The 26636-nt window shown below is 40.9% G+C and overlaps 1 protein-coding gene across 1 annotated transcript in view; it reads right to left on the bottom strand.

The window, feature by feature from the left end:
- Nucleotides 1–4857: 4857 nt before the first annotated feature.
- The window catches only part of LOC147672901 (homeobox protein Hox-B13-like), a 38027-nt gene continuing 16248 nt past the window's right edge, over nucleotides 4858–26636 (bottom strand). Inside the window, exon 2 of the mRNA XM_086947934.1 lies at nucleotides 4858–5525. Coding sequence (XP_086804060.1) covers nucleotides 5272–5525 — 254 coding nt within the window. The 3' untranslated portion in view covers nucleotides 4858–5271. The remainder of the gene's footprint in view (nucleotides 5526–26636) is intronic.

Raw genomic sequence — 26636 nt, 5'->3', positions numbered from 1 at the left:
AAATGTTGTAAAAGTGCCACTGAAAATGTGTCAATAATGTGAGACAGGTCTGCAGAGAAAGAAAAAGCATACAAGGATGTTGTAAACAAGATACACAAGATGTACACATAGTGTGAAAACATACACACCCAGACTAAACAATGTACATGGAGCGTATGCCATGATTAAAATAACAGGATGACCACAACTTGGACCATAACACAGACACAATCGAAAGGGCAAAAACATCTGGCACCATTTGGCTGCAAAAAGTGATAGCCGAACACATTTTGCTCCAGTCTGTAATAAAGTTCTTTATATCAAGGCCGAAAATATGGAAGTAGATTCTGGAACCATTCCTAAACATATATAACATTTTTGCTTGTACATTTAGAAAAGTCACATTGATTTTGCTTAAAAGATAGTCCCATCCTTCATTTGAAATAGCAATTACCATAAATCAGTTCCTACTCATGCAAACGTTATTTGCACCATTCCCTGTGAAAACAACAAAGCGTGGTGTATATGGCTGGGCATGAATTTTTGTACCGGTGCAACGTTTCTATACTATGATGAAGGTGTTCACAGATGCACAGATAATAAAGGCACACATTTCGAGTCTTCACAGAATTAAAGCTTGAACATTGTGGAGACCACAGAGATAATGAATGTGTAATCATGCGTGTACACATACATTAGAAACCCATGAAAATAAGAGTGCACATGGATATCACCAGAAGGTGTACACAGAGATGATGATTAAAGGCTGAAAGACTGCCCATTTGCACACATCATAGGGCAAAGCTGCACTGAACATGTTGCCTATTACAATCATGACGTGCACATTGTGGGAGGGACTAGGATTGGGAAATGCAAAACTGCTCATTGTTCCGTCCTTAGGGATACTAATGTGTAAGTCATAACCATATACTGAAAGCTGAGGCTGGAAAAAGCAGGACACCGAACCAGCTAAACCACACAAGCAGCTATCACAGAGCTCATTAAAGCAGAGAGAGAGTTGAAAAGAATGAAAAAGGTGGATGAACACAAGGTGCATCAACACAGGGTGTACACTGGTTGACAAGAATGAACACAAGCTTAATTTATATGTACATTGTGTAGAGAGAATGTAAACAAGGAGCACACAAAGCAACAGCAGAGGCTGAATAAAGATAGAAAGGAATGAACACTGTGGGCCCGATTCATAAAGGTAAACCTAGACCAAAAGTCTAACTTAGACCAAAAGAATAACTTTACTACTTTTCGGTATTCACAAAGTCAAGTTAATACTAGTAAAGTTAGACTTTTGGTTTAAGTTTGCCTTTGTGGACACCAAAATGTAGTAAAGTTAGACTTTTTATCTAAGTTTACCTTTGTGAATACAGAAAAGTAGTAAACTTACACCAAAGTGCAAGTTTACCTTTGTGAATCGGGCCCGGAGTGTGCATATATAATAAAAATGAACAGACAATGCATAAACAAAAGCTGTAACAACCAAAAAGAATAATTTCACACAGCATGAACAAAGGGTGCAGGTACACAGGGTGGACAAGGATTAAAAAAGAATGAACATGAGTAAAAGGAAAATCATAGATGCAAGGCATAAACGCGGGAGGGAGGGGGGAGGGAGAATTGCAGAAATACAGAAAAGTGAACATGATGTGCATAGACTATAAACAATTCTATGCAAAGTATTAACACAGGGTGACCAGGCATTAAAAAGAGTTAACACACTGTGTGCAGACTATAAAAAAGAACCCCTAAATCATGAACACAGAAAGAACATCGATAAACAAGCATTGGGAACGCCAAAAGGTTTTGCCTCTGTGACCTGTTCACTCTACCATTGGTTTTTGCTCATTTTGTTAAGCATGAACAAACACATTATTTGAAAATGTGGATGACAGCCATGGCAGTCGCATACATTTGCAGCCACGCAAATGTGTCAAGACTCATGTATCTGAAGTGGGCATACATTTTTTTCATTAACTGATCCGAGTTGGATCGGTAAATAAAATAACAGTGAAAAAGCACAAAAACACTTTTATTTCTAAAGCAGATCGGCCGCAGAATTTGACTACTGGGCCCACCTAAAAATAGGACAATGGAGGGAGAAAGAGAGGTTCATTGGAGGAGAGGGTTTGGGTGAGGTAAGAAAGCAAATAGAAGCATATGAGGGAGGAATCAACAAAGAAGGTAGGGGAGATGCACACAAAGGAGAGAGCACATCTGGGGCAATTGTAGAAGCGCACAGATGAGAGCAACAGAGCACGTGCTCTGAAAGAAGCACACAGCCAAGAGAGGATAACAGAGTGTGGGGGAGAGAAGCACATGGGCAAAAGAGAGCAGCATGGGGAAGAGAGCATATGATGAAGATAATAAACACATGCACTTTCATAGAGTTCTTAAGCAAAAAGAAAAAAGAAGTTCCCTAAAAGTGAATAGTGGAAAAAGAAAAGTAAAGAAGTCATGTTCCTGGGCAGGGACAAACACCAAATTGTCAAGGCAAGTCATCTAATAAGTAGCAAGTAAATAAGAGTGAAAATAAAGCCAACCAATGGTAAGCAGAGGGCGGCAATTAATCTCACTGCAACTCCTTAGGAAGCTGACAAAAGATCTTTGGTAACCAGATAGCTTGAGTTGTCTTGTAGGCTTAACCTAAAAAACAGAATGAAAGCAGGGTGCATAAACATAGGGTGTGCACAAAGCGAACAGAATGGACACCTAAGTGATAGAAGGATCATAGGTGTAAGCATTGATTAAAACATGAATTTAGGATATGCAAAGAAACTGATGCAGTGTGCACAGCTTGCAAAGGGGACGAACAATATGGACACAACCTGTGCACAGCTAGACAAAGCACAGGTGGTATACATAGAGTAAATACAAAACACTTGTGAACACATTTTCAACACATTAGGGCCATGAAACTCTGACTGGTGCAAAGAAACAGGTCATGTCAATTTATACCATTTTGCTGCTTGTTTAATGAAGAATGGAGCAAACAGTTTGCTTCAGTAGACATGAACAATGCACCATGGAGATGTAGACATTGGGAGGGCATATCTACAAGGACATTGCGCCACTGGAGCGTCACTTTTACTGACACTCCAGTGGCGCTATGCCATGCTCCATATTTACAAAGCAGCGCTAAGTCACTTTGAGTGGCTTAACGCCACCTCGTAAATACGCCCCTTTTCATGCATCACTTTGCATGAAAGGGGAATAGAATGGGTGTTACTGTGGGTGTTTTCATGCAACACCCATTGCATTTTGACGCTGCCCTAGATTTACAAGAGTTTGTAAGTCTGAGGCCGCACCAAAACCTTACACCAATGAAAGGCAGGCATTTAGAATGGGGCAATGAGGAGAAATACTTTTATTTTTCCTCATAGTCTGCTTTCTATGTGTGCTGCATTCTGCAGCATACATAGCAGGAGTAAAACACCATTAATGATTGTTTATGTGCAGGAAGGTGTCCTGCACAAATACTCTCACTAAGTAATAGTGATTTGCTACTTCTATGTGTGCTGCAGAATGCAGTACAAATAGAAGTAGCAAATCACCATTATTGATTGTTTATGTGCAGAAAGGGAGACTATCATCCCTGCAACACAGGCACCCTTGCAAAATGGCGCAAAGGTGTCTGAGCTGGCGCTAGGCAGCTATTTTTACAGCCGGTGCCAGGGTAAACACAGAGGTACACAGTATGTTTGTGAATACGGCCCATCCCCATGTTTTTGAAATGACGCAGTGCTGCAAAATTGCTCGCACCCCCACGCTGACCCATTTACTAGTAAATATATCCTTGGATTGTAAAACAGCATACAAGACATGCATTGCTTTCAAATCATTTCATGTGAGTGTATATTACTTTTGCTACTTATGTAAAAAAAAAAGGAATAAAATAATCTTGCACTTACATTCAAGTTTCACATAAATAGTAAAAATCATTTGTGAATTCAGTTTGCTCCATTGTTCACCCAATGCAAATACCATTTGCTTGATTCAGTTTTCCACAAGCCAAAACATGGTGTTTCTTCATTTGCGCTGATTTTGTGATGTGGCCGTCGGGTACACAGAAATAGTGAAATTAGAAACCCAGGGGCAAGTTTAGAAGCCCCTTGCACCCCTTTTGCATCACATTTCCTATGTTAAAAATGACGCAAACGTGGTGCAAGAGTCTAGTAAATAAGCTCCGCAGTGTGTAAACAGCATTACAGAAATCCGGAACACGGAAGTTATAAAGAATTGTGTGTTTCTACTTTTCTATTCTGCGTGTACAAATTGTATTTACACTTCTACCTATCTGTGTAATAAAAGTGTGAACACATAGTGTTCATACCGAGAAACTGATGAACACTTGTACAAGGAGCGCAGGGAAACAATAAACACGAATTGTACACGTGAACATTGTTCCTTGACTAAGATTAGAATTTAAAATGCATGCTCAATTGTCAACTATGTCATTAACAATCAAAACAAGTTAAGACGTTGCATTTTTTGAACATGTTCTGCAGTATTTCTCATGAGAACAAAGGCATGTATATTAGGCAATACAAATAGGCTTCTTTGATTTTTTTGCACAATATCTAAAATAAACTATCACTGTCTCGGGAGGGAAGAACTCTCCAATAAGGCTAGTTGATTGTGTCTTTTTTAATATGGTCAAAAGTGTCTCCTTCACTGAGAAATACGTTGTTTCCTTCACTAACATCTCAAAAATCCGCATTTGTTTCCTGAAATGGTTGGAATATGCCCCGGTCGGTATAACAGTTTGATAATCTTAGTTACAGCGTTGATAAAACTTTGCATTCAATACATATACATTATATAATTTCAACGCTTCCCCAACAGCCCTTGTATGTAATAGATTTTTCATTTTTGGTGAGCCTGCATGATAATAAAAATTCAATAAATCTTTTAAACCACAACTGTGGCATATTCCTTATTGTAGCCTGTCTGCTTGTTTATGTATATCTAAACTTATTTTGTTTAATATAAATGTCAATTTTATATAGTTCTTAATAATTAGGCGACCTTCTTTCTGAGCTCTCCCAAAGACTTGTCAAATAATGGAACTGAGGTACATGTAGATAAAATGGTTTGCCCAAGAAGACATGATTCATTCAAATGGAGAATCCAGGATCACAAGTCAGGGGTCCTCATGCTTCCATGATCAGAAATGTAGCGGCTAGACGATTTTCAGATATACTAGCCATCAATATCTTTCAAGGACTATCCACATTTCTGGGAGATCCCACGCGGTTAAGCTCCAGGGCACAATTGGAACTATGTTGTGGTGGAGGCGGGCTTCGGTTTAGAGATAACCTTCTTCTCCTTCACTCTCCTGTTCTGGAACCAGATAGTGATTTGTCTCTCAGAGAGGCTGGTGGCAGTGGAGATATGCCTGCGCCTGTCCTTGGTGATGAACTTGTTGGTGGCATACTCCTTCTCCAGCTCTCGCAGCTGGCTTTTGCTGTAGGGCACCCTCTTCTTTCTGTCCCGGCGGTAGGGAGTGCCATCCGGCTGATGGCTGCCATGATCTGAAATAGGCAAACAGAAAAGAATGAATTTATCTGGGAGGTGTCAGGACCAAGCCCCACACATGTTACATACCCTAGGTCTGCTTAGAACAACGCTCATTTAAATCCCTAAATACTCATGTCTGGTGAAGTATAATTCTATTGCCCTTTAATAGCTTGCTCACAAATAGCATAATATAATTTTCTTTGCTAATTCGAGTTTACACAATCTCTAGTCTGTGAAAAAACATGATACAATGCTTGTATTCTTATATTTTCCTCATATTTGAAAGGCTGAAATGTATAATGCAATCTCACTATAAAGACTTTTGATACTGTGTACATATATATATTCCTTGCACGAAGAACATATAAAGTCACCATGATACCCTACACGTTGGAAGCCAAGACCCTCATCTGAGGTGTCCCCCAAGCACCATCTCTCAGTCCGACCATATTCCTGGAGCAGCCCGTACAGGTAAGAGCTGTGGGGCAGGGTGGGGGACTCGACAGATGACAACGAGGAAAACCGAAATATTTATTTAAGGTTCCCTCGTCGTCGTCTGTCGAGTCCCACCCCCACCCGCCTCACCGCTCTTACCAGCACGGGCTGCTCCTGCCTTATTTAACATCTACATGACCCCACTGGCTGACATCCTCAGATCATATACTTTCCAATGAAGACATTACCCAACTGATAATCTCTGTCAGACAAGACCCCCACGTGACAAAAAACAACGCTGTCATCTGCATGACCACAGTAGGCACCTGGTCGAGGTCTAACTGCCTTAAGCTCAACTCTGACAAAACAGAAGTGGTGATCTTCAGAAGAAGAACCTACAGCAATGCCGTCTAAGCAGTGATCACCAAAAAGCTCATGAATAGACTCCAAATAATCCAAAACGCAAGACTCATCTTAAACCTTCCTCTACGTATCCACAACCCTTACACCTCAGGGAACTTCACTGGCTCACCATACCCAAACGCACTCAGTTCAAACTTCTCACACACATATACAAAGCACTGCACAACACAGACTGTGCCCATCTTAACAGTCACGTACAATTCCACCAACCTCCCAAGTATCTCTGCTCAGCTGGACTCAGTCTAGCCAGTCTAGCACATGTAACGCTGCATGCATAAAAACAGAGCAGGAGGCCGCACTTTCTCATACATTGCCGGAATTACCTCCCTCATCACGAGAGGCTCCTCATCACTTCTCACGTTCTGCAAGACGATGATGACCTGCTTCTCCGAATAAGCAACTTTCTCACCTGCAAAGCGCCTGAATACCCTCACAGGTGATTAGAGCTCTATTCAAATAAACATAGCATATATATATATATATATATATATATATATATATATATATATATATATATATACATATATACACACAGCGATCCTGACCTCACTCGAAGAAACAGACACTGACACTCTGCAGTATATAATCACAGAAATTGTACTGAATCAGAATGCTCTGAGACGCGTTTCGGTGGACGGACCACCTTGTTCACAGAAGTCAGCGCCAGTAAAGTGAGGACATTTAAAACTTTGCCATGGGAACTATACTGATGTCATGGACATAGAAGGAATATACATATTCTATATAGACAGGTTTGTTAACATTACAATGCCTGTCACACATTAAGTTCAGAACAAAATAGTTTTTTTTAAATAAAATAAATTCAACAAAACTTAGCATTGGAAATATTGATTACACTCCTGTGTGCACATTGCTCGACAAGTTTCAGTAGAAATACTAATCACATGGCAATCATTGAGTGTCACACACCTTCAAAGGTCATTAGTGCCCTTTAGTATCACATGTACCCATACATTGCACAATATATGAAAAGTTTACTGTTGTGCTCGGTCACATATAAACTGGTCAGTACCTTAAGAGACTGGTGAATGTTAATACGTTATATGTGCCTACACAACCAGCCCACGTGGGCGTGGGATCTAAAATCGAGTTCATACATAGGTAACATACTGGACTCCACCTCAAAAGACCATGTGCTGGGTACTTATGCAACAGGTGTTACTCTTAAGCACAACCAAGACAAATTCCAAAATTAGACCCAATGCTATTAACCCACGGCAAACAAAATCATAACAAAAAAATCCAAACACATGCACTGGAAAGGCTGCTATGGAGTGGGTATGGCTGAGCTAGGTTACAAGAGTTCAACCCATGTGGGATTTTGCTCTTGAGAATGATGATATATCTTGATTCTAGCTCTCTCAATTGTTGCTCTCTATTGCCTCCTCTGGGGTTTTTTGGGAATGGTGTCAACGACATGGTACACCAGATCTTTCGCGGATCCATGGTGGTGCTCATGAATGTGTCTGGCTACAGGGTAGCTCTTGTAAAAGTTAGTTATTGTACTAAGGTGCTGCAGGATCCAGATGTGAACCATGTGTATGGTGCTGCCTACATACTGCTTGGAGCATGAGCATTCCAATATGTACACTGTAAAATCTGTCTTGCAGTTGTATCGACCTTTGATGATAACAGGTGAGTTTCTCAAAGGTGACTGGATGTTTTTCACATTTCTTCTGTGTTTACAGGCTTTACACCTGAAACATCCCTGAAAGCCTTTATTGTATGTCAGCCACTCTGACCCACATCTCGGTTTGGGTGTACTTTGGACCAGTTCATTTCTCATTGATTTAGACCTTCTATATGGGATGAGACTGAGAGGTACACGAGGCTGTATATCTTGCCCTATTACGGGATTAACTTTTTATCAACCACCAGTGTCTGTATAGGATGTTCCAGAGTCTGGCATGATACATTGAAAAACCAGTGATCAGGCGTATCTGACTTGAGTCTGTGTCTCTGCGCTTTCTCTTTTTGGTCCCAATGAGCAGTTTCCCTTCTTTTATTGTCAACTTTGTCTCTAGCTGTGTTTAATATTTCACTCATATAGCCCCTTTGGGACAAGCAGTTAAACAAGTCTGTCTGGACCTTTCTCAATGAGTTCTCACTGCTAGGGTTGCGTCTCATATGCAGATTCTCTGCATACTGGATGCTCTGTTTGAGTTTTGTAGGATAAAAACTGCTGGCATGCAGAATAGAATTGCAAGCAGTTGGGTTTCTGTATGCTTTTATGTGCAGTCTGTTGTCTTCTACAAACACTACCACATCTAAGAAATGGACCTCACTTTTGCTGATGTCATATGTGGATGAGAGATTTAAGTTATTCGCACATGGGGCTATATTATCAAGAACGGCGATAACATTATCACCGTTTTACTGGCAGGAAACTGCAGCTAAAAACGCGACAATGAGCTTGATAATATGCCCTTGTGAATTCCTATAGAAGCCCAGGTTCTGGTCTGATAGGATCATGGTGAGAGATGTTTGTCTGAGTCTCCGAAACAGAAAGGGAAATAGAGGGAAAGGTGGAAAAGTGTAGGCAAATATTCCTGACCAACTTATCCATAGTGTGTTGCCCTTGGATAGTGGGTGTGGGTACCTAGAGGAAAAGTTTGGGCCTTTTGTCTTTTCGGATGTGGCGAAAAGGTCTATTTGAGGAAGACACCACTATTGAAAGCAGGGACGGAGGACTTGTGGGTTGAGTTCCCACTTGTGGGTTTGTTGCTGTATAATGCTGAGGAGGTCTGCAAAATTGTTGTCTACTCCTGGCAGGTATTCCACTAAGAGATAAATGTGATGGTGAAGAGCCCAATTCCATATGGTCTGAGACAGCTGTGATAGCTGATAGGACCGTGTCCCCCCTGTTTTTGTAAATAATAAGGGGCTGTCATATTGTCCATCTAGACTGTTAGAAATGGGATTTTTGGTAGCCTAGGACATAAGCCAAAGCCAGGCAGAAACCACCCATCTAGTCAGGATAAGGGAGTTACACTCCTAAAGTAACCTCTGCTCACACCCTTGGTAGCTTGGCACGAGCAGTCAGACTTATCTTAGAGGCAGTGTTTAAAGAATTTGCACATAACCAATAGTAATACAGTGTAAGCCCTACAAAAGGGCACCACACCAGTTTAGAAAAATATCCAATATTTTTATATAATTAAAACAAGACCAAAAACGATAAAAATCCACAATACAGTATTTAGAAATCTTCCATTATCAAAATGTGCTTGAAAAATAGTTTCTTGATGTCGATAGCTCCCTCCGATCTATCACGGCGTTGTGAACAAACAAATCCAAACAGTTCTGGCTGACCTCGGTGTCGCGGGCCAGCTACCGTGTTGGGAAGACCCGCAAGACAGTACCTTTAGAAATGCAGGGTGTTGGCGACCTCTCGTTGAGCTTCCGAAAGCACGGCTTACACTGGCGTCGGTTTCAGAGGTCGGTGCAGGAGTCGCTGGGGCCCTCCAAGACACACGTGTTGCAGATCGAACTCCTCTCTGTTGAAGTCAGGAGCACTGGCGTCGGCAGGCGTAAGGTGCTGTTGTGCGAAGTGCAGTGGTACAGTGCCCTCAGGTCGCATTGCGAGCAGCGGCTCGGTGACAGCGTCAGATGACGTCGGTGGTGAGACCAGGACGAAGTGAATGTGGTGATTGTCGTGGTGCTGGCAGTGCAAGCAGCGGCGTCGTCGTTGCTGAAGCGCTGTTATCGGCTGACAAACTGGACTTGATGGCGCTGGCATCGGTAGGCCATGGCTGCGGTGCGGTGTAACTTTACGAACGGTGCCCTTGAACCACGGTGCAAGAAGTGGCATCGATTTCGGTGTGGAGCGGCAACGTCTGGGATACCAAGGCATCATCGTGAAGCGAAGCAGTGCGGAGTGTGGTGCCCACAGGTCGCGGTGCATGCAGCGACTCGGTGGTGGCGTCAGCAGGCGTCGTCAGTGAGACCAGGGTCGGGTGCAGCGTTGTGGCAGTGCCCTCTGCAGTGCTGTCAGGACATGGAGTTGGCAGCGGCATCGTTGACGGGTTGCTTTTTCTTCTGTTGCAGCACACAACACACAGTACTCAGTGCTGAGGGATGAAGAGCTTGAAGTCTTTGCTGTTCCCGAGACTTCTTGAACAGGGGGCAAGCTCTACCTCAAGCCCTAGGAGAAACTCACAAAAGTAGATTGCAGAAAGTTCAGTCCAGTCCTTTCACTGCCCAAGACAGAAGCAGCCGCATCAGGTGGAGACGGCATTGTCAGAGGCAGAGCAGGCCCTTTGAGGTGCAAGGAAATCTCCTCCCCTCCCCTAATTGCAGCCCAGGTCTATTCAGCCCTTTCCTGACCCACCTATACTATCTGGAGCCACTCCTGCTCTCCAGACGTCTGTCATCCAAAACCTAGACAGGCAATCCAATTCCAGCATAGGCACACGGGATGACTGAGCAAGAAAATACCTACTTTCTAAAAGTGGTGTTTTCAAACACAGACTGTAAAAATCACCTTCACTAAAAGATGTATCTTTAGATTCTGAGTTCAGGCATACTAAACTTTATTTCCCTACCTAATTTCCTGCTCCAGTTATGTTTGTAAGATGTTATAAACAAACTCCCCATTTTGTCCTATGGGAAACAGGTAGCCTTGCAATAGTGAAAAACGAAATTGCCGTAATTCAATATCAGGACATGCTACACACACCAGGGAATGTCTTACCTTTCCGATACACAGCACCCTGCCCACAGGGGTACCTTGGGCCTACCTAATAGTGCAAGACCTGTAAGAAAAAGGAAGGTTAGGGACTGGCAGGTGTGTGCACTGGCCAAATCGACATGGCAGTTACAAATTGTGTGCAGACTCTGCAATGGCAGGTCTGAGTTACCCTTTCAGGGCTACTCGTGTGGGTGGTACAATCAGTGCTGCAGGACCACTATTAGCATTTGATTTGCAGGCCCTGGCACCCCCCTCAGTGCACTTTAAAAGGGACTAACAAGTAAATCAAATATCCAAGCATATGCACTTTAGCACTGATTAGCAGTGGTGCCCAGAGTCCTAAAACAACACAAACAGGTCAGGAACAAATAGGAGGAAGAAGCAAAAGGTTTGAGGATAACCCTGCAAAAAGGGCCATTTCCAACACAGACTAGGACAACCTTATGAGATAGATGAGGAAGGGAGCTTTTAGCGCTACAAGGATCGATTGAAGTTTCAAGTAGTTGATGTGTAGGGTTTGATATTTCGCATCCCACAGCCCTTGGTCCTGTAGATAGGTACCCCAACCCATCTCAGAGGTGTCTGTTGTGAGAGAGAGGTGGGGAACAGGATCCAGGAGAGGTTGCCTTGGTAGCAAGTTGTTGGTGTTCCACCATTGCAGAGACTGGTGAGTGCGGCAGTCTATCAACACTAGATCCTCGAGGTGACCCTGTGATTGAGATCACTGATGAGCTAGACATTGCTGCAAGGGATGCATGTGCAACCTTGCATGTTGAACTATGGCAATACAAGAGGCCATCATTCCCAGCAGACGCATAAGTGTCTGTACTGTGAGAGTTTGGTTCGGCTAGAACTGAGGTAGAGATACCTGAACATTTTCAATTTAAGCACAATTAGGATAAATAACCTAGTCCTAAATGTGTGTTGAGGATCGCCCCTAAGTAAGGTTGAATTTGGAGAGGTTGAAGGTGAGGCGTGGGAAGGTTTATTGCGAACCCTAGTGTGTGAAGTAGATTTACTGTCAATTGAGTTTACTGTCGACACTGAAGGTGGGTACTGGCTTTGATGAGCCAATAGTCCAGGTATGGAAATACATGAACGTTTTGTCTGCACAGATGTGCTGCAACCACTGCCAAGCATTTCATGAAAACTCGAGGTGCTGTAGTCACCCAGAAAGGTAGAACTATGAATTGAAATGTGTTCCTGCTATGTTAAATCTGAGGTATTTGCAGTTTGCAGGGTGTATTGGTATATGGGAAACAGGCGTCCTTCAGGTTCAATGTTGACATAGTTGCCCTGTTGGAGAAGTGGAATAACATCCTGTAGAGTAACCAAATGGAAATGTTCTGATAGGATGTATTGGTTCAAGGGTCGGATATCTAAGATTGGTCTTTATGACCCATTTTTTTTGGGAATAAGAAAATAGAGAGAGTGCACCCCTTGTCACTTCTGTTGAAGTGGGACAGTTTCTATAGCCCCTTTGAGAATTAGTGCTTTGACTTCTTGTTTGAGAAGTGTAAGATGATCTTGTGACAACCTGTGAGTGGGAAATGGGATATTGGGTGGTATAGAAATGAGCTCCAGACAATAGCAATGTTGGATAATGGCTAGTATCCATTGGCGTGTGGTGATGATTCCCAAACTGTGTGGAAAAATTGTAGTCTGCTCATTTATGAGCCGTTGCAGCAACTATGGAGTCAGGTGGGACTTGATCCCTGCTAAAAAATGGGTCAGCAGGAGCTGCCTTGAATTTTTTGTCCGCCGTGGGGTGATAACTCAGGCACGGCTGGCTCTTTAAAAATGATGTTTAAATGCCTCATCATGCCAGACAGCATGGGTAAATACTGGGTATCCCTATGTGTGGAATATAGGGTGTCAAAAAAACTCCTGTTCCAGAGATTCTTTGTGAAGCTCAACACTGTGGAATGCAGCTGTCCTGTCAATGACTTGTTTGAAAGAAGTGGCATCTTCTGGAGGGGAGGTACGAGAGGGATATAAATCCAGGTCGTTGGGGGTAAGGCGATCAGTGTCATATGCATCCCACGGATTGGGATCCCCAATGGTACCTGTAACCACCCATCATATGTATCTGGTGACCCTGGAAGTATAGCAGCAAGTGGGTCATGTGCTGGAGATGTAGAAGGCAAAGAAGGGGTGGAGGTGGTGGAAGAGGAGGCTGATGTGTAGGGCTGGTGTCCTTCATCTTCCTCTTTTGAGGGATAGCGCTGTCCAGTGCTTCTTGGAACAACAGCTTCCTATTTGGTAGTGGAGAAGCAAGTATCCATACTGTAACTTCCTGGATCTGAGTTTTCCGTTGCCTAATGTCCATTTTCTTGAGAGGGTTTGATTGGAGACATGGAAGCCAAAGCAGATTTAGAGGTTTTCAGCTCTATAATTTTCAGACCCGAGGGTTTCGTGTGAACCAGGGTTTTTGGTTGGCACTGAGGTAGATGTGGTTGGTTGCCGGTTTAATCCCGGAGGTAAGTCTCGGTCCATAGAGGTCAATACCAAAGGCTTGGCCAAAGTATCAGTTTTCGGTGCCAGGCTCCAGGGTGGGGCATCCGCAACGGTCTTTCAGATCCAACCATGTCCCGAAGAGAGTGGTGGTGCAGCGACCTCTTTATGAGGATGTTTGGAGGCGTGCTTGTGTGTTGGAGCAGTGTCAGGGACAATAGTACTCACGCCCTAACCAGATGGAAGGCTAGGCATCTCCATATCTTTTACAACATCTAAGCCAGAGGTTTCCTCAGGGGAGAAGACGCCTTGTTCATCTTCCAAAGTTGGCTCCTTCTGGGCATGTTCTTCGCTGAAAATGTTGAGACATTTCCAACCGATGCACCCTTTGAACCCAAAGGGTTTTCTTGGACCAAAAAGACTTACATGCGTTGCACACGAGGTGTTGGTTGTGTGCGGATACTTTGCGTGGCAAAGCGGACCAAATCTGAAAGGTCTGCATTCCATCAGAAAAGCATCCTCGGTGGAAATGAGTACATGCAGGAGTAGGTCCGATACAGGTGGCGTCCCGAAGGGTGGTCAGATGAAGCCTGAACCAGAAGTGAAAAGTGCGATCAAAACAATACCGTTGAGGACAGTAAAAAGAACTAAAGACTCATACCAAACTGAATCGACACACAGAGCAAAGGCAAACACGTCCAAACCCGACAGTGGAGAGAAAACAATCTAACAAAGGAAGCGATGCCCATGTGTAGTATCACCGAGAGGAGTCACTAGGTTTTGTGACTTGAAAGACTTCTTTGAAGAAAAACAACCTGCACAACTCCGGACCCAACACGAGATGGCAGGAGTATGCAGAGCATGTGTATCTACAGTGTATCTACAGCCATCAGAAGCCATCAAAAATATGTTTTCTGTGGCTAATAGTCTCACTCACAACTATAGAGATGCTAGCACCACCTTTGTAATGACTTGACTAATTTTACTGCAATACTGGTATTTATTTAAAAACCCATATATTATGGGAACATCATACCTTTGAATTATCTTCCATTATTCAGGGAAATTATATTACTATAAATGATGGTTTTGATTCAGTGTTTGACCTTGTCTCTGTCTGATGTCCATCTTACTAACTAGTTAATCTCTCAGCATTACAATACATTTGGCCAAAGGACGCATAAGAATGTATGACCAGTTTCATATTTGTTATTCTTAAATCAGCATCCTCTTCTTCAAAAATAAATATAACCTTAACAGTATAATTACAATTGAGGCCATTATCTCCTCAGTACTGCAGAGTGCTGTTGCAAACCCCATCACTTCTTTAGTCTATTGTGCTTCCCAATATAATAAATAATGTATTAACAAAAGCCCACCTTCTACACGACCTAATGAAATATTTTCTATTATTTGTTCATAAAACAGTGCAGTCCAGAACCTAACCTGCTGCTTTCTGTAAACTCTGTACTGTCAAAAAGACCACATGTGTCCTACTGACTACATCATATTGACGATACAATACATGAAATACAAAGAAATAAAGAGATTCAGTCAGACCGTCTCTAGTTAAGGGTGACTCAATATAGGCACGTATGTGTTCAATTTCAACCAAACCTACGGGAAAAGGCTTTCAGCATTTTCAAAATATGGCTTTCCGGCATATCCATTATGGCTAAAGGGGTCAAAGGTTAGCCAAGGTTGTATGGAGGGTACTAAATCCAATGACAAATAATGTGTGAATCTCCACAGTTTGTCCTGCTTGATGAAAGTACGTCTATTTTCCAGGAATGAGGTTTGTGACTCCATACGGCACCTTTTCATGGTATAAACATTGTTCATCCTGATGTTTTTTCTGTTCCTAAGCAAAAATTGGATGTCCGCTGTGCATGTCCCAGTGTTATCCATTTCAGAATATCTTGATGGAATGTCTGACAAAATATCGAAAACAAAAATATCGATATACAAAAATATCGGAACAAAAATATCGAAGTAAAAAATATAGGAATCCTATCCCTAACAAGGTAAGTACAAATATATCGAAAATAAAATATAGAATGACAAAAATATAGTTTTTTGTAAAATATCTTTTTTTTATATAATAAAAATGTAATATTAACAAAATAATACTTATAAATGTAATAAACATATTTAAAAATGTACTATAATATTTAAAATGAATACATAATGTAATACAAATTAATATTAATAAATATATAATACATACTATATTTTTCATTAATAATAACTCTAAATTAATTATTGTCATAACTTAAAAACAAATAAAAATGTAATAAATTACTAATACATTTCTTTACATAAAAATTCACATAAATAACAATTAATAACAACATAATACTAATAAAAAAGCTAAATACATTTAAGATAGCGTATGAGTAAAAATTACTATTCCCACTCCAGAGAGTTCGACAGTAGGGAAAGTGTTGGATAGCGTAGCAGTAACAATTACTATTCCCACTCCAGAGAGTGCAACAGTAGGGAAAGTGTTGGATAGCGTAGGGTTAAAAATTACTATTCCAACTCCAGAGAGTGCAACAGTAGGGAAAGTGTTGGATAGCGTAGGGGTAACTATTACTATTCCTACTCCAGAGAGTGCAACAGTAGGGAAAGTTTTGGATAGCGTAGGGGTAAAAATTACTATTCCCACTCCAGAGAGTGCAACAGTAGGGAAAGTGTTGGATAGCGTCAGGGTAACAATTACTATTCCAACTCCAGAGAGTGCAACAGTAGGGAAAGTGTTGGATAGCGTAGGGGTAACAATTACTATTCCAACTCCAGAGAGTGCAACAGTAGGGAAAGTGTTGGATAGCGTAGGGGTAACAAATACTATTCCCACTCCAGAGAGTGCAACAGTAGGGAAAGTGTTGGATAGCGTAGGGGTAACAATTACTATTCCAACTCCAGAGAGTGCAACAGTAGGGAAAGTGTTGGATAGCGTAGGGGTAAAAATTACTATTCCCACTCCAGAGAGTGCAACAGTAGGGAAAGTGTTGGATAGCGTAGGGGTAACAATTACTATTCCAACTCCAGAGAGTGCAACAGTAGGGAAAGTGTTGGATAGAGTAGGGGTTTAAATTACATACTTATAAATTACATCTATCAATTAATTAATTATTTAAAATTAATTACCAATTAATTAAATTTATTTAACAATTAATAAAAATAAATGTATGCTTCCTACTAATTAATAATTAATTCTACATAATGAAATTACTTCCCACCCTATTCCCCTATAAACCCATAACCCGCTACAGAACATATTTATCAATTAATTAAAAATAATTACCAAAATAATTAAATATAATTACCAATTATTTTTAAATAATGTATGATTCCTACTAATTAATAATTATTTAAACATTATTCCATTACTTCCAACCCTATTCCCTTATAAACCCATAACCCGCTACAGAACATATTTATCAATTAATCAATTAATTAAAATTATTTACAAATAATTCTCAATTAATTAATTAATAATTCCTACTAATTAATAATTAATTTAACATAATTAAATTACTTCATACCCTATTCCCCTATAAACCCATAACCCGCTACAGAACATATTCATCAATTAATCAATTAATTAAAATTCATTAAAAATTAATTCTCAATTAATTAATAATAATTCCTACTAATTAATAATTAATTTAACATAATTAAATTACTTCCCACCCTATTCCCCTATAAACCCACAACCCGCTACAGTACTAAAAGACAATATTTAATTAAATTAAATTAAAAATAAATAATAAAACATAATAAATACAATATAATTTACACAAGATTTATTTAAAAATCGATATTAGTAAAATCGAAATTATTTATTTCGATATTATTGACATCGATATTTAAAACTTCGAAATTACTAATATCATACTAATATCGATATTAAGACTGTCGATATTACTTACCTTCTATATTATGTCCCATCGATATTTAAACTTCGATATAATTGTATATCGAAATTTAAAACTCAATATTTTGTCTGTGTACCTCTTGATGAACACTAGATAATACTTTGCAAACTATAGAAGCTGATGAAAAGTCTATACGCACTGAGTTAGCACACACATTTTTATAGTTTGCTTAAATGTTTGCAAACATTGCTGGTTACAAACATTGCATATAAACGTGATCCACACAGTGAAGTGTCGGCATCCCTATTAACATACACACAAAGAGACCACTAGTTATAGGGGGTTTAAAAACCTCCAGGGCTAGAAAAATCTCAAACAAACACAACAACTATGGACTAAGTCTACTCCCTATGGAGCACTAAAGTCACACCTACTATACCCTACTATATACATATACTGGTAACGAGCTGTGTTGAGTTAGGAGACCAAACATGCTCCAGGGTTCGCAAATATCACAGAAACCGTACTCCTCACAAATTATGATGTTTCAAAATCCAACCATTAATAGAGTTGTAAAACTTTTGATTAAAACACATTACCAATGTATGCGTTAGCTTTCAGAAGAGGTGCCATTCAGAAAAAATAATTAAGCAATGTAACACCTTATGATGTTCACAGATATCTTCATTTGTTAAAAAATACATATCATGTTTGCCTAAACCATTAAAAGTGCGCAACATCTACAATGGGGGGCGGCCCGGCGGGGGAGGTACAGTTGGTTTGGTGCTAATACTGGGTAAGACATGAAACCTCTACAGATAACAGTCTCGAAATCATACAAACTGTTATGCACTCACCGGCACACTCACTGAGTTTCTCATTTATACCTTTGGTTTAAGATGATGGGAGCAGAAATTGAGGTAAAAGCGAATTAACTGAATTGGGTTCACACTATATTCAGCCTAATGAGCAGCTAATATTCGAGGTCTCATGGAACCTTCAGACCGAACGATGTTGCATGGGGTACCCCATGCAACATATTGGAGGCCTTGAAAAAGCTGCAGGGGGCCTAAACATGGAAATGTGAGTCAAGTGTTTTGGGCTGAATCTACAAAATAAAAAGTACCAGATTAGTTTGTATGAGTTACTAATAAACTCCGTAATAACATAAATAATATGTATCAGGTATGTAAATGTAATAAATACAAAATCTGAATGTAAAAGGAGAATGTTCAAGTATGCCTTCCATGGAAAAACAGTATAGGCTGGCTGCCCGGCCCTACAGGAATTTTGGGCAGATGTGGCTCAGCTGGTAACATCTAATTTTGGCTGGGGCTTCCAGCTGTTGGTTTAGGAATATTATGAGGGGGTGTAAATCGGTCTTCGATAATAATTGTATAGGCTCGCCTACATATAGTTAGGTCTTGGATAGTGTCATCTACACTGCAGGTTGCTGAATGGTGGGCGACTATAAGTCAAATATATGAATGTGCAGTAGCTGCTATTAAGGTTAGAGGTCTTCAAGCTGTAAACAAATTTGAATACTATTACCAAATATTAGATATATATTTGAGGCGGCGAAAACAGATACACTCCGAAAGACATTCTAACACTCGGAATGCGAATATGTAACTGAATGAACATACATCTGTACGAACCATACACGCACAATCCATTATTCTACACAGACCAAATAAATGTATATAGGATATTCAAGAGGATGCACATTTGGACCCCTCCCACATACAAAATCTGAGCCCCATCAGGACAGACCAATTCACTGTTTGACAGAGGCTGACTAAACCTTCTTAATACGTTAGTATCCCTCCTAAATTAAACATGGGTTAGTCCGACACAGAGCAAAAATAAACATCTGTTTGGTACGTTAAGGCATATTTACTAATATTTCACACAATGCGGTGCATCAAGGGCTAGAGAGAGTGCAGAAATGCTCCATGTTTACAAAGATATAAAGCATTTATGCTCTCTCCTTGCCCTGGTGCACTGTATGCTGCCTAGATCCAAGTCAGGCATCCTTGCACTACAGTGCCAGGGTGCCTGACTTACGAGCTGGATTGGTTTTGTGCAGGAATCCTTAGAGGCATATTCCAATTTCTATGTGTTATGTTATGTTATGTTATTTGTATTTGTAGCACGCACAGATACTCCAAGGAGTGTCCCGGCGCGAGCCTTCAGGAGTGAGGAGAGCCAGTTTAACCCCTTCCATGCTGATGACGAACCCCAGCCGTCATGCACTACGGTGCTCGTGTGCTGATGACGGCTGGAGTTCGTCACGGCCCGCCCCTGTTCGTGTTGTTTACAGCACACCAGGGGAATCGCGGCCACATGGAAGGGGTTAAATAAAGAGAAATGTTTTCAGGTTCTTTTTTGAAAGAATGGGGTCCTGAATGCTACGGAGAGCTGAAGGCAGCTTGTTCCATGCGCAGAGCAACTTTTACGGCAAGGGAGCTGCCACCCATCCTTTGCAATCAGAAACAGTAGACACAAGCCAGGAGTTGTGAGGCAGAGCGCAGTTGTCTCGAAGGAGTATATAAAGAAAATCGCTTTCGAAAGTAGGAATGGACCTGAGGAATGAAGGTCCCGATGTGCTATTACTAAAGATTTAAACTTAACCGGTTCTGCTACGGGCAGCCAGTGGAGGGCGCACAGATGTTGTCTCAAACTGCTTCTAATGGAGATGTTGAGGAGAAGCCTGGCCGCTGCATTTTGAAACACCTGTAGTCTATTAAGCAGATAGCCTGGAATGCCAACATACAGAGCATTGGCCCCCTGTGGTACCCCCGTGTGCAGCACACATGGAAAGGAGTGGAAATAAAGATTTTAATCCTTCTTATGCTTCTGTCAGGTAGGTGCACCATTTTGGAGCAAACAAAGATTTACAATTCTTTGTAAATCTGAGTTTGCAACAAAATAGATGGATGGATACATGGAAACACCCATGTTTCACCCATGCAACGTCTACTCCACACAACATAACACAAAGAAGCACTGTGTGCTGCGTTACATTACTTTGTATTTACTAAGCCATCAAAGTGGCTTTGCGTGGCTTAGTAAATGACAAAAATTATAGTAAATCTGGTCCTCAGTATCTAACATAACACACAAACTAATACACAATTATGTGCAGATCTGAAATGCATCCCAAAAGTACTATAGTCATACCAAAACCTGTAGACACTAACACATAGTTCTCTCTTCCATACATACCAAACACAAACCTTTGGAAACCCTAGCATCTTATCAAAATCAACATACACTAAATAAAAAAACACATGTATACATATATATACGATATGCTAAAAGTCACCTATGCCCACCACATAGTCCACTCTATGAAATGAGAGAAGACATACATTTGTATAACATATAAAAGATTCTGCATACACAACTCTCCCTGCAATAAGCACACGTCCACAAAATTCGAATGCACATTTATACAAATTTGGAATTAGTGTACAACCCTAACTGTATCTGATTCAAACTGAAAATATATTAGAATTCAATGCTCCTATATTGCATGCTTCATATGTCTATATTTATGTATATTTGTTACTGATTCATTATCATTCACTTAGGGGTAAAAAAAAGAAATACATTTTTAAATTCAAATACAAAAATAAGATGACTAAATTAATTCAAAGTTTAAAAAGTAAGTAGTTATTATGTAAACTCAACCCTACATTACTAATAGACTAATACTAAAAACCAAATGAATGTTTTGCCAAAGAAATACATTGCATACTTATAATCATAACAAACCACGCTCAACCCAAAAACAACAAACCATGTGGCAACGCCAAATTAATTTGAAGAAACTCTGACCCACATTAAAAATACAACTGCTTAAACCTCAAAAAATACATCTGGAACATGACCATTATATAAAACACATTACAAGCAAAAAACTTTAAAGGACCTACACACGTATGAACACACCACATTAAAACATGACATAATAGAACATTTGAGAAATTGTGTAGAATGCCATAATATATTACATAATTTGAAAAACTAAGGACAAAGTATGCATTGGCTAATTAAATGTCCATTAGCACTAACTATTGAATCACTTTATATTTTAGACTTCACTATGTTATCAATTTTATAAGTGCTGTTCATAACTTTAAAATTGTAGTTTTCGAACCCTGAGTGGTGTCTAGTCCGTACACCTATAAATGCTACAAAGTGAGTGGAATTCTCGCAACAAACCAGAGCCCACAACATACATAGATATAAATATGCTCCATGCCGGCAAAGTGTGTAAAACTGTGTTCAGCAATACCACAACGAAATATTGTCCACAATGGCATTATATGTTACACTATGGTCAGCAACACTGAATCAACACTAAGAATATTATTTTGTTTATAACTCTTTGGAGTATGATACTGCACATATCTTTTGTAAAACAATATATAGATCTTTTTGAAGGATTTCCTGGTCAAATAGCACAGATATCTATGTCAGACTCTTTTTAAATCTTGATATTGTTGGAAATACACGAAATAACTCTGTCAAATTTCTTATGTACAAAGTGTCTTTATAGTTTTCATATAAAATATTTTGTTTGTTGAATAATCTTTGAAAAGCCTGCATTAAAATTGTTTGACACCCTGAATCTGTTTTACATTTTTTCTTTAGTTCAGCAAAGAATTAGTTTGTGGGAACAATTGAGAACTTTCTGAGTGTTACAGATTTTGGTCTTCAAAACAGACTTACCAAATCCACAAATATAGCAGGATTTTCCTATTGTATTTCAAGTTGATCTTTCAACAAAAAAGAGTGAGATAACAGGAAAGTCTCAGAAGGGCTCATCCTCCTAATGATATGTACCAAAAAGAAAAGAGCCTGTCAGTGTTGGATGAGCTAACCCTCCACACGATAAAGAAAATGCTTGGGTTACTTATATAACCCTCACTTACCATGGTTACCACTCCATGGTGGCATGCTTCATCATCGGGTTCATCCCGTTCTGCTGCAGAACAGGGCATGCTATGACCTACGAATTATGTGGGAGCACTCATAGATATATTCTAAATTATGAAAATAGGAGTGGCTGGGTCTTATGTGAAAAGATAAAAATACCTACCTGGTAGGTAAGTGCTATTTTAATCTGACCTCCGGAAAGCATGGTTAAAAAAACAGGGAAAAGGTAGAACGTATAAGTGATAATGTACCTGTCCTTCTACTTGTCTACATGTTTCAAGCCAAAATCTAAGGCTTTTCTCCAGGACCAAAGATCTAACTCCCTGATACCACTCTCTATATAGTGCTGAACATCTGCACACACCCTGCAGTCTATTATAAAACTACAGCACCTACTTGGAGTTACGGCTTGGTAATATAAATAATGCAAAACTCTTGAATCATGGGTCCTTCGGTGGAGAGGGACGCTTGTAGTCACACTTATGCCAAAGCGTCACCTCGGTGCAATGACCTAGGTTTACCAGCCCGGGGTAAGATTAACATGCAGTGTGGGTTCAGCTATTGAATACTATAAACAGAGTGGTATCAGGGAGTTAGATCCTTGTTCCATCCACTGAGCGACCTCCGACAACCAGGTCTTCAGTGAGTGAGACAGCAGTACTGGCTGCATTCTGTGACAGGGTGACAATAATCTGCGTATCATCGGCATATGATATGATGTCAAATCCGTGACGCTCAATAATATCAGTCAGGGGGCGGATATATAGATTGAATAATGTAGGACTCAATGAGGAGTCCTGAGACACCTCCATACTGCAGCGGAAAAACCTGAGATTGAAAAAGTTTTTCCAGCACCTGAAAGGTACGTTGCTGAAGAAAGGAGGGGAACCCTTGTGGGGCTTTTTTATCAACACAACAGCAATACAACCACTTAAGTAGGAGGGATAGGATACGGTGTCGATGGCCGCACTCAGGTCCAATATCAGTAGAGCAGCAGCTTCACGTCCGTCAAGAATTTCAAGAGTGGAGTCAGAAGCAAGCAGTGTAGTGTAGAAAATGCAATACAACAACAGTGAACTGCGCAGAAGCTCCTTTTCTTCGATGAACCTTGAAAGCTGCTGGTTGACATATTTTTCTGCAATCTTTAAAAAGAAAGGGAGGAGCAAGATAGGCCTATAGTTCTCAGGTCTAGTTGGATCTTAGTGAAGGGTTTTTAAGGAGACAGACTAACTAAGCATGCTTCCAGTGACGCACAATCTGGAGATATTATGTAATTCACAGAGCACAGGTAGCACCGCTTCCGCTCGTCGCTCCAGAATGGCAGGGGAGGCCGAGTGGAGAGGCAGACTTAATAGACGCCATCATGGGAGACAGGTTCGATGGGTTTTAACTATAGCAGCCTCATACTGCCGGCTGATGGTTCGTACCATTGATTGAGACAAGGAGCATTCCTAGAAGCCTCAGAGAAGGAGGAGTAAATGAAAGCTACTTTATCAAAAAAAGAGCTGAGCAAGAGCTTTACAGCTAACCTCAGAAGGCGGGGTAGAGGGTGAGACTCTGTCCAACAAACAATTGAAAATGTTTGAAGCATGAATTTTTAGCAGCTGCAATTTTATTGGCATAAAATGCACGACGACTATGCCTGATGCTACTGTGATATGCCTTAAGAGCTGAGCAATAATTAGCCTTGCTGGCAGTGTCAAAATCTCTGCGGCATATGTGTTCCAGGCGTTTGCAGTTCTTTTTAACAGCAAGTAATTTGTCACTGAACGAATCAGGCATAGGCTTAGTTTTTCCTGTTAAACTATTTGCCAGTGGTGCGATTTGATCCCGAGTCCTAGAACATAAAGATAAAAAAATACCAGACTTAGGGGCCCATTAGAATGTCGGGCGGATTGCCCCCGCCATGCTGGCGGTAGCCACCGCTGGCCTGGTGGGGGCAAACCGCCCGACATCCTCACCAGAATTCCCCCCACCATATTAGAATGGCGGGGGGGACCGCGTCGGATGGAAAGACCGTCCGTCTCTTTTCCACCCCGGTCGCCTTGCGGCCGGGGTGGAAAATGTTTAATATGGTGGCGGTGTCTATTAGACACCGCCAGCCATATTAGGATAGGTTTCTCGACATGCCGCCACGGAAAGGCATGCGGTCTTCACTCTGGGGGTCCCCTGTGGGCCCCCAGAGTAAAGGAGGGTTGGGGGTTGCACACGGGGGTACCTGTGGTACCCCCCTTCATTTGCACAAACAAAGCGTCAGGCACCGCGTGGTGCCTGCCGCGTTGTTTGTGCAAATGCATTAATTCATTTATAGCATTGTGGCGGGCAGTCCCGAATTCCAACAGGATGGCGGGGGGACAAAGTCCGTCCGTTATCCTAATGAGCCCCAAAGTGTGTATTTGTAAACTACAGCGTTCCCTCGTTAGAGCTTCTTGGTGCTGAATAACACATTTTTGTTACCCAACTCAGTGATACTCATTTTATCAACTTGGGAAGGACGAAAGGTTGAGTAGACCTTCCAGAATTTGAACCCATAAGAATGAAGTCTGTACGGTTAGTGTTATATCAAGTTGCCAAGGTATCCAGTGACATCACAAAACATCAGGCTGAAGGCTCAGTACTATATAATGTTGCAGAACTCAAGGTAGGGTGATGCAACCGACCTTTTATCACAGGCATAGCGCAGGCCCCTATAGTCCCTGTGGCAGAGGGGGACTCCCAAACCATGTAGAGGACCCACATTCACCCATACGTCATTGAATATTTGTGAGATATGGGAGACACTGGGGCCCGTTATCACATTCTGCTGGGGCCCCATCATGTTTCGCTTATAAGTACTTTATGGCTTATAACCCCAGTAATAAATAGAGATTTGTCTTCAGGGCTTTCTGTAACAGTCTTTAATTTAATTGCAATACACAAAGATTAGCGAGGAGTGGTGTTTTATCCTTCCACTGTGCAAGTGGTTGGTCTTCACAAACCTGCATTTTTTTAGAAATCAGTGCATCCCAGTTGCAGCTAGTTTCTCTCAGTAGTGTTTTGAAAAGTAGCTAGTTGCTATCAAAATTCCTACTATTATTCATTTTCTTAAATACACCTATGGTGTTTCTTCTGTTCTTTTAAAATCTAAATAAAAATACTGATGATCTTCAAAATGTAGTGTTGACAATCAGTAGACATAAACTGTAATGTAAAAAAAATTAAATAAAACAAGCAATTACAAACCTCATAGATTATTTTTACTGCAAGCATCTATTGTATTGTAAAATAATATTTATATAGCGCTTACTACCCCTATGTTGGGTGCTGAAGTACTTGCCTACATTGGTAGCAGGCTACACCATGTAGCGTATGTGTTTGGACGGGTGTTTTCTTTGTTTAGATCTTCTATGGGAAGTGTTTCTGTGTCGTGCGTGATGACCACTGAGGTGCAGTTATCGTGTCACACAAAAAAAGGAAATATGCTGTGACCTACATGTTAAGGACACATGCTAGCAAAAAAAAATGAACAAAAAATGTACAATTGCACATCATTTTAATAAATTTGTACAGGTTCTGCTAGTAGGTGGGCTTAGTTAGAACAGATATAGAAACCCTTTCTAGGTCAAGCCTACTAGACAGACCAGTTGTCTGGTTACGGACATCATATTTTGGGCTTACCAGGAACACAAAGGTCCTTGTAGCCTGCCTATTGCTTATCCATTAAGTTGACTTTCCTGTCATTCCAATTTGCCTGCTTCTTATTTGTGCTCCCTTGTCAGTCTTGTGTTTGTCCTCCATATGGAGCATGTCTTTTTATTGGTTGGCCTCTATGGTTCTACTGCGTGCGTTTCAAGCACTACTTTTTAGGGTCGAGCCAGTGAGAGCATGTGTAGGCGCATGCATCTCGCTTGCAAGACACTCTTGTATACAGAAAATGGTTTGGAGCTCTCCTGTTGCTTACCATTTGTTGTCTTGTGTGACACTCTTCTTTATAGCCTCGTAATTCGTCTAGGCAGGAGTAGTGACCAAGCACTGGTCGATTCAACTTAATCAGTACCCGTCCGCTGCTCCCAATGCAAAGCACCTGTGTTTCTTTCTTATGTGTCATTTCTTAAATTATGCTTTAACACATAATCGTGCAGTACACCCCACTCCAATCCCCTCCAATCCATGTCAATCAACCCCATCTCACTCCACACCAATCCGCCCCAATCAATTTAATCCACCCCAGACCAATCCAATCCACCCCACTCCAATCCAAAACAACCTGCCCCACTCCAATCTTCTGCACTCTA

The sequence above is a fragment of the Lissotriton vulgaris genome, unplaced genomic scaffold, assembly GCF_964263255.1.
Source record: "Lissotriton vulgaris unplaced genomic scaffold, aLisVul1.2 SCAFFOLD_1981, whole genome shotgun sequence".
Taxonomy (NCBI): Eukaryota; Metazoa; Chordata; class Amphibia; order Caudata; family Salamandridae; genus Lissotriton; species Lissotriton vulgaris.
This window is presented reverse-complemented; position numbering and strand designations above follow the sequence as displayed.